Source organism: Ptychodera flava, chromosome 11 (assembly GCF_041260155.1).
Source record: "Ptychodera flava strain L36383 chromosome 11, AS_Pfla_20210202, whole genome shotgun sequence".
Lineage (NCBI taxonomy): Eukaryota > Metazoa > Hemichordata > Enteropneusta > Ptychoderidae > Ptychodera > Ptychodera flava.
Window position 1 is genome coordinate 1,394,616 of NC_091938.1, and position 10,258 is coordinate 1,404,873.

At 38.9% G+C, this 10,258-nt stretch overlaps 1 protein-coding gene across 1 annotated transcript; it reads right to left on the reverse strand.

The window, feature by feature from the left end:
* Positions 1-368: 368 nt before the first annotated feature.
* On the reverse strand, positions 369-9,824 carry LOC139143233 (uncharacterized). Its single transcript, XM_070713381.1, has 9 exons — positions 9,616-9,824; positions 7,663-7,803; positions 7,007-7,177; positions 6,125-6,415; positions 4,833-5,183; positions 3,980-4,159; positions 3,665-3,700; positions 3,238-3,313; positions 369-2,742 (listed from the first exon to the last, which is right to left on the reverse strand). The coding sequence occupies exons 1-9, from the start codon at positions 9,674-9,676 to the stop codon at positions 2,142-2,144; spliced, it is 1,908 nt and encodes a 635-aa protein (XP_070569482.1). The 5' UTR covers positions 9,677-9,824; the 3' UTR covers positions 369-2,141.
* Positions 9,825-10,258: the final 434 nt, after the last annotated feature.

Here is a 10,258-nt window from a genome sequence, read left to right on the forward strand (position 1 = left end):
ATCTGAGAGGTGTTTTCAATTGGTCTTTTACTAGTAAAACTGTTAGAACACCTTACGGGGAGAGCACGATAGGGGTGTCCCCTCTCTCATAGACAATTTTGAGAAATTGATGTGTGCAATTGTGCATTTTGAGAGGTGTTTCAATTTCGCACAAAAAATTGAGTACCCCCTTCGGACGGTCCTCTCCACATTTAGAGCAACCCCTCTTGAAGTTTTCAATATTTGAGTATCCGCCCTCACATACCTCCGACCCCCCAGGCCGTAAATAATTATGAATTATCGTGCCAAGTATAATACCTGTCATCCATACTGGTTGGTTCAAATACATTTATGTCATAGTACTGATTTCAAAGTCACAACAACTTGAGTGGTTTTTCTAATCACTTTAATACATTCCATGAGCTGAACATTAATACAAGCTACAGTCAAATATACTATCCAAATGCATTCATTTTTAAATTTCTAGAAAGCTGATAAATTTTGTCACATCGGCTGTTAACGTCACAAGAAATATGAATACATAGCCAAAAAGTAATTATGAAGCAAAATCTTTCTATAATGGACGTATCTGAAGAGTAGAATTTTAAGACATTGTTTTTTGAAATATTTCCTGTCATACCACGCGTGTGTTTTAATATCTTAATGCGCTACTAGAAAAATATATTTGTTATGTATGCATCTGGTAGAGTATATCTACGTTTATAACATTTATAAGTTTTTATTATGTGATATAAAGACAATTTCTTTTTTAAAGCGTGCATGTGGTATGGCTCTGTGAATGCTGGCGCTATTTCACAACTCACTAGTTCAATAGCTTATTCAGTTACCTTTTACTGAAACATTCTAGGGGCCAGATACGAACACATGCTCCAAGGATTGGTTGACGCTCTCAGAAAGGTTTTCATTACTGTCAGAGTTTGCTAGAAAGGTGTATTCTTTGTTCTGAAAGAAGAAGACCATATTTGACATTTTGTTTAAACCATGAATAATGCGAAAAAATGTATAAATTCAGTGATATGTTGAAATGTGACATGCTTTGGTAACAAAAAACCAGCGCACCTAATATTCAGCGTCTCATCGTGATATGCTGGTGACAATATTGATTCGTCCTCGGTAGCTTCAGTCAGTTATGTGTAAGTAGTGTAAGTCTAGAACCACCACTACTCCGTGGGTGGGGCAACGTCTGAGTCTAATTCTGCCATCGATAAGAAAATCTTTAATACTGCCAAAACGATGACATGCATCAATCCCTAAACACACATATAAACGCATTATTATAAACTTGTGTTATTTGAACGGATTAAATATTCAATCAGACAAGGTGAATGACAAAATAAATGGATCGAAGGTCAATCTCAATTCAGAGATTGTATCGGCGTGGATAATTCTAACCCTAGCAAGTAAGTCTCTAAGTCGTTTACCGCGCACCTCACAGGTCGCACCCCACAAGTTGCTATCGGTCAGACTCCCTGGTTAGGTTACAATTATCAATGCCGTTCTACAATCTCTGTGTGGAGATTGGTCGGAGGGTCAACCTATCTCCTCTGAATTACGGGTTTTATTCTTAAGTATAAAATAGAGTTAAAATGTTCTACTAACTGATAGTTCTGTAGGCATTTAAGCATTACAATGTCGAAACTATATATATTACTGCGTATGTTGTATCCGGTTATATTTATCCTAAACGTTTTATATCTTAATCTAAAACTGCACGAGAAACATGGAATGTGCACTTCTGTCTTGCAATTTTTTTCATCGTAAAATATTGTCGTTATTGTGTCAACCATTACCACGGTGGAGCAAACCAATTGAAATCTTTGAAAACGCTGCCTACTGACACAAAGTTTTGACAAAATTAGCATATGCACTGGAATCAGTACAATGTAATTGTAGAATTGTCGATATGAATTATTTATATAACTCCTAAGATCAATATGAGAAATATTTGAAACGATGACTGACAGTTTGCCGAGTTCTTGTCCGTAGAGGCAAACGCAAAGCTAGCATTCATTGAGTTTCAAAATCAGCAATAACGCCCACTCTAAAAGCTATCTTGCAAAGAATACATGTTTATGAATCAAAACTTGTTTCAGTACAGTTTTACTAAATGATGCTGCCACTTTCACATTTGCTGCAGATGCCTAACAAAGTGGTTCTTCCTCACTGTCGGGATGTTTTTCTTGAGCTCCAAGCAGTGAATAGTAGGAGCTTTTCTCGCGTTCTGTCAATGGTTTACACGGTGATTTTTCGCCGGATAAACCATCATCGCCTCCTTCCACTCCGGTTTTATCGTGAAAGATGCCCTCAGCTCCGGTTTTTCCATCGTAGAATACATCGTCATTAACTGCTGATTCAGGATTGACAGACTCTGAGTGATCACGGTTACCGGACGCGGCAGTAGGCTGTTGCTGTTGAGACAATTCGCGACTGTGTAAGGGATTTTCTTCAAACCAGTTGTCCTCCTCTTTCCAACCGTGTGCTCCGGTCCCCAGGTTAGTATTGATGGTTTCCTTTGGTGGTATTATAGGGTGCATAGGCGTGAACGGTTTCCCTCGAGTCGGATTCAGATTCTTGCTCTGATCCACGTTTGCATAATCATCCCAATACAACTCTGGCTCTTCGTCGACGTGACGGTCAGTTACACGTTGGTATTTGTCCGAAGGCGCGTTATGCTGCGTCCGTCCAGTCTCCCCGTCATCGATGTAGTCGTTGTTATTTTCTTTCTTCCTATTTTTGGATGAACTGCAAGGAGAATTTTCAACAGGTACATGAAGGATTATTAGTTCCAGCTCGATAGGAGACACTTGGATTGTGCAATTAAAAATGAAGAAGGAAAACGTGAAATCTGCTCACTAAGATGCAGAGAATCTTTACAATGAGGCCAAGCTTAGTCTGTTTTTCAGCTGTCTTTTGCTGTTATTAACCTATGTCTGCAAAAAGTCTGTATGCGTCTTCTCGACTTTGTCTGTTAGTCTACGATTGAATCTTTGCTCCCTGGAAATTTCATAACGTAAAAGCCATGTCATTGTTTTGTAGGGCAGTAATGATCTTGGGAAAAAACAAAACGAATATTTTCAGATAACCCATAACCTATTCTGTTAAACCCATCTCTCTCTCTCTTCTCTCTCTCTCTCTCTCTCTCTCTCTCTCTCTCTCTCTCTCTCTCTCTCTCTCTCTCCTCTCTCTCTCTCTCTCTCTCTCTCTCTCTCTCTCTGACGACAATGTTCATCAACTTACCGCTGATATATTATCAAGCCAATGATACCGAAGATTGCCACAGCGACGATGGCCATCAAAACAATGCCCACAGTTTCTGAAAGACAATCGACATTTGCTATTTTTGATTCAACAATGGACAATGCATATACTCTTGTTCCAAGTTAAGCTGTTTCATGCTTCCAACATGGACAGTAGCATATTCAGAAATAGACTAAATCGGTCTAAAATTGCTAGATTTTCACTCCTTTACAATGGCATGAATGATTCAACTTTGTCTGCGAATGTTCCCCTCTGCTTTGAAAAACTTTCAATTAAAATTGGTTTTACCTCATTGTATCGAGTTACCATGCGCTTTGTTTTATGGTTCTTACTGGGACTGTTTCCTGCAGAAACAATGTTCAACTCAATCTACATGTATTAACGTAAAATACAATATTGTACTTACTGTGTGTATTTTCGGGAACATGCACGACATGTATTTCTGTGAGTAAAACAGAAGCAAAAACAGCATGAGTACGTTTTGGAAAATATTTTAGAGTTCATCGTCATTATCGCTTATCTTCAATGAGTTTTTGTTGTTTTTTCATCTCTTATTAAACTATTTTAACGTTTTCAAAATCAATCGAGAAATATAACATGATAAGCTTCAGTGTCGGGAAGTATACAGTGCGCCACGACAAGAAAGCCAGCATTTATTGACTTTGATTAGACATGTAACAGACTCATGGTGAATTAATTCTAAACCAATCATATCACTCACTTGCACATTTTGGCACGACTCTATTCCATGAACCATCCTCTTGACACGTCACGTTGGTATAATTGGTTGTCAGTATGTATCCATCCACACACTTCACATACAACATCTGTCCACCGGCAACTTGGGTTTCATTGTTCTTCTCAGCCATACCAGTGTTGTTATAGAAACAGTGAACAAGGGCTGCGATGGTAAAATGTTGTAAAGGGAAAGTTTACATCGATCTTATTTTGAAAAAGCCTTAGCAACTGTTGGTACACCTGACACAAGGCCTTATAATTTTGAATCCCTAGATCTCTGTAATAAGATCAATATTTATTACAATACCGCAAATAAATACTTGATTGAATTTATTGACTGAAGTAAATTCGAATAATGTTCTGGTACTCTAGCCATATGACCGCTGATTAAAGATGATCAATCCACTCCATTTAGAACCAACGGTCGCTTGTGCTTCGTAACAATGAAAGCCCCTGTAAGCATTAGAAAGATAGGCAAGCTTCACAATGCTGAGTAACAGGGTCCTTTGCCATGTATGGAACCATAAGCGAACCATAAGCGACTAGTTGAACACGTTTTGACATTCGTGATAATGACCTATCTATTTTACCATACAAATATCGATGCACAATCCGATAAAGATATTTTCTGATACCTTTCTTACAATTCAAAAGTGACAGCTACCGGCAGGCATACGGACGGACGAGCCGACTGTCTACAGGAGGGCGATGTTGCATTTTTTACTGAGGGCACCTTTAATTCTACCTCGTTTAAAATCGTAGTAATAATCTAAAGCGAAATAACTACAATGGGCCGGGTCATGGGTTAAATGGAAAGTGTAAACATCCAGACCCACCTTTGTATTCCATTGAAAACGTACCACTTGGCGTCATGTCACCTTCTCCAGATGAAACAAAAGAAACCAGCATTTTATTTGATGACGTATCTATGACGTCATCTTGAACATTGTCCAATTTGGTGTATTTTCGAAGCAAAGTGGAATTTTTATCATCACCGTTCCTAATCTCAATGTAGTCGTTTTCACTTTGAAGATTGAACATATCAAACTTAACAGAGATACTGAAGTTATCTGGGCTGTCAATAATCCATTCACACTTTACTGGCGATGTATAGAATCCAGGGAAGCCAGGAGAGTAGATAGTTCCATGATCACCGATTACATTTCCACCACAAGCTCCAATACTCACTGACAAGGAAGATATCAGGGAAATGATAAACATGCTGAGATGAACTCTCATTATGTACGTGTATATGAAAACATCTGTGATGCCCAAGGGAGCGAAATGATTTTCACCCTGTGATACAAGATTCATGAATTCAAGTTTTAAGAAATCACAATCTCAAACATACTCAGTCAATTCTTTGTACTATGTGCTTCTTCGTTTGGAATATAAGTAGTATTATGCAATCTAATGAATAGTGCATTCTGGAACTGTCCTAATTTTGGAGTTGTCAACATATAGCCTAAAAACCCTGCAGTGTGGCATTTCTTTTCAAGCTGTGTTTCCGTTGTTACATTGCAATGAAAACTTAATGCCAAAAACATACGATAAACCAAAATTGAAAGAGGTTATTTTGGTTATTAAAGAACAACAATTTCACTATTGTTCTAAAACCAAGTATATTTTTTCCAAAAGCATTGGACTTGGCACAGTCTGTGGCTGGCAACACGGTAGAGAGCCCCTGTCGGTCACAGGGGCGGTGCGCTTTATACCCAATCGCAAACGACTGCAGGATATTGCGCACACTAGATTAAGTGACCAGCCGAATGGTAGGTATTCCAAGATGGCTTTTTCGAGTGGAACAAGAAACTACAAGTCCATATACAGAAAAAAATAATGGAAAATTGAAAAGTCACAGCTGATGTACATTTAAAGACAGGGTAGACGAGAGGATAACCTCTCATGTATCGCTACAAGGATGACTGCAGGTATCTTGCCTACTGGCTACTGCGCCCCCAGGCCACAATTAACACTCAGACAAATGTCGATGTTTGTCATTAACACCCAATAACACAATAATATGCTCTATTTCCTTTATTGTTATTTATTTACTCTATATATCCCACTGCTTTATTATATCTGCTTGTTTTAACTTGACTTGGTAACCAATTAATGTTTTCTTTACCTTCGTATACTCCAATATATTTGGATGAGGATGAGGGGTCTTGACCGCCGCACGATTGATATTTTTCTCCTCCGCATTTCGTTGCACAGTGCTGATTGCCAGATTTCTTTACAGCTTTCACATCGTCCCCACAATAGCACTCAGTACCGTTTTCAACTCCGGCCAGAAGAAAGCCACCGTCTCGGCACGATTTCAGACAGGCCTGGACAGTCATGTTGGCGCCATCGGTTAGTTTCGTAGGTAGAACAGGTTCTTCTTGAGGATCAATGTAACATCCTCTGTATCCTGCAACTGATGTCAAATCGAGAATGTGAGGAAAATCATTCTGTGTGTGTCTTGGTGGGTATGTATTCTCGTCGGTACATATGTACACTGGAAGATATATGACACAAACCACCTTCCAAACCATTTACCTTCCGGACTGCTGTCCATTCATCCACCGATTCATACATCATTCCATGTAACCGTCCTCCATCAGTCAAACTTCCATGCATACCTACCGCTGGTGGCGCTGTACACAACGATATTCTCTTCACTGAACATTTCTCGACACAAATACGGGTTTGTTTCTTCACAGGGTATGGCAAGCAATATTGGATATGATCAATAAATGTCATGTATTAAACTTTTTTCATTATACAAGTCTTACCTGTGTCTAGTGTGTACCTTTTACTTTACCCTAGCTATCTCTGTATAATATTGCTTGCCATAACCTGTGGTTTCTTCATGCATATCCATCTACCTAAGCTAAATCATCTACTCAATCATCCCCACCCATACACACCATCATATCATTCCAAACATCCTTACATTCCTCCATCGCATCCATTTACCCCATCATCCATCCAATCTAGTCATCCAATCTAGTCAATTGCCACTTACAATTGCAAGATATTCCCGCACTTCGCTTGCTAGTACATATGTCCATTATTTCGTAGGAGCAGTGGAAAATTGTGACCGAGTCGTCAGTGCACGTCAAGTTACCAACCCATTTGCCAGGCCAATCGCTTCCGTCTGACCTAGACAGGTCCCACATGGCGCCGGTTTTGTGACCTGGCATGATGTAAACCGAAAATAGAAGTTGAACAACAGAACAAAATGTGTTATACCGTTAATTCAACCGTTTCTACAATTGTCAATATGTTTTATGCAGGGTATACTGACGTGGTGATTTTCAATATGTTTGCCAAGATGTTTGGGTGTCTGGGATCAGACGATATTCATGACATTGATATCATATCATGACACTAACTACTGAGATAGCATTATAGGTATACTGTCACCTGTTCAAATTTGGCACAGTTACCATGGAAAGAGAAAATCTAACCAATCACAGATTTCAAACGGGTGGCCGCTTTTCAAAAACAGGGCCACCACATGGGCATTTTGAATACCAAGGAACGCTCCTTTGACCATATATGGGCATATTTAGATTACAGGAGACTGTATACCTTTAAGAGGATAACTACAGAGCCCGTAATATCTGATTGTCATAACTAAAATCTTAAAACAGCATGTATGCCCGTTAACTAGTTTACCAAGATTTCTGCATATGACATCTGCCTCGGTCATCGACCAATAGTTGCCATCGTCACATATCCTTGCCCAACTATTGATGTCTTTCAGGTACACTTCCACTGTCCCTTCGTACGGCGAATATTTGTCTCCCAGTCTTACATCTGGAACGCAAAATTATGTATACATTTTTATGTTATAAACTTGTCAATAACGGTAAAGCGTATGATATCATCTCCAAGATTTTTAGGATATTGCGTAACTTATTTGTGAAACCTACAGCTTTGAACATGATATCGTGTTTCACCCCAAATAGAGAGGATGTTTGTACATTACCACGTAAGTTTTAGTTGGACTTCAAGTAGGTCCCTCCAATTTAGTTAGAGGCTATGATTTTAAACGTTGTATCGGAAACAAAAATATCTTGACTGTGATATTTCTGATACAATAACAGATGATGCAGATATCAAGAGACAAGTACGTAGATTCTATGGTAAAGCCATTTCATTGATTTGAAAATTATCAAATTGCAATAACCAAGTGAAGGCATATCTGTTTCGTTCTTGTTGCCTTAATTTGTATTCTTCCCATTTATGGTGGCTAGCCACTCAGAAAAACATGAATAATGTCAGAGTGGCATATGACAATGTAAACTGGAAGATCCGTCGGTCGAGGGCGTAGGGAGCGTCCTCGAGTGACTGATCTTCTTGTCTAATGAAAATGCTTTTCGCCGGAATTCTCTGACGTTTACCACGTGACTGCAGTGCTACGTTAGAATGATTGCATTTAATGTCTTCCGATGTTCTCGGACGAAAACTGTCTCATAATTTGTTCACCATTCGGCATAAAAGCTACTACTGAACAAATATCATGTATGTTTTGCCAGAGTCCGTGGTTTTGCCTACTCTGAAAGAAGCATTAAAAGAAAAGTGAACAAATATCATAGCTTCAGTCTAATCCCCTCGACGATTTTCAAAGCTTTTGTTAATGCTGTGTTTTTATGGCAGTGTTATGGCAGCAATAGGGCAACACTTAGAACATAAGTGTGTTGTTGATGTATGCTGTTGATTGTTTTATGTATCGTTAACATTAGATCAGCAAATGATTGCAGAAATCATACTCCCTCCTAAAATGTACGGCGAATGCTCCTGTTGTGGCCTCAATATTTTAACAAGAGTACGAAGTAAATGTTTTTTTCTCTCTCTCTGCTGGAACAACAACACCCAGCCATACACACGGCCATAAAACAGAAATGCAGCGACAGGTGTGAGAAGCGTGTTCGTACATCCTATTGTGGTTATATTTTAACACGCTAGATCTCAGATCCCGATACGATCGAATGAGATGTATCAAAACAGAACTGAGCTGCACAAATTGAAGTACATCCAAAACTTCCATCTCTTTATTTATTTGTTTTGGACGATTATTGTTTCCTCATCGCAGTAAGATTGATAGCTTCTGAAAATACGGTCCAAAAGTCTTATTGTAAGTATCACGTGATAATGCTGTACAAATTTATTCAATAATTTACACAATTGGAATTGTTGACGTTCTAATCTACAGGTACTGCAACATTGCCTTACAAATACAGTTCACACAAAAATTGGCGCTGAAGGCAAAGAGCATGGCAGAATTAATGTCAGTTAGAATTTTCGTCGAACGAAATCTGATTGGATACAATACACGCGTTTACGCCATCTTAACGCGTTACTATTTATAAGAGTGATTCCTGCCTGAACTATCTGAAAGCCTAAAGCGCAGCGCTCGTTATTCTATGCTCAAAGTATGTCATCACATGCTGTTTGCTGTAAATATTACAGTATTTTAACACAAACAGTCTATTTGGTTTATTGAAAGGTGGAATGTGTGACTTCAACGTAACCTCATTTACATTTCAAACGATGTCACCATTAGGTACAAATATACCCAAAGACGCACGGAGACTGCGCATAAGGACAGGGGAAAACCTAGCTTACCTTGTCCGAATACATCCTTCACGGACAGCACAACCAGAAATAAAATGAAATCGCCAACCATTCTCCTTCATTTAAGTAATCTATATGAGCTTGACACTCGATTCCAAGGTGCAAATTCACTGAGCGTCCATTGTAAAAACGAGAAGCTTGGCTTTGTTAGCGTCTATCAACACACCTGGTCCAGAGTCCGTCTTGATATGTGACGTCACATGCCTGGCTTAGCTATTAATAACAACCGCTTGTCTGGACACTAAACTGAAATTGTTGGCATAACTTGGTCGCGTGACAACCGAAGAATTCAAAATAAAATTATGGAATGAAATGTGAAATACCACTCGTTTCAAATTTGTGAGAAATTTATTAACTGTTGTACAATATAGACCTCACACAGAGAATGTTCTAATAATAAAACTGATATTTACACCAATCACTTTTCTTACAAAGAATCGTGACATCTATATGATTTACTATGACACGCCTGACACCTGACAAAAATGTCAGGACCCTGAAAGTTTGAATTCATAGGTTTTGTGAAATGGTATGCGTGCTGGGACGTGTTGATCAGTACAAGCGTGATGGTATGACGGTTGAACATATTACACAATTCAACCAGTCAAAGGCTCAGCACATCTTTGCAAACGAT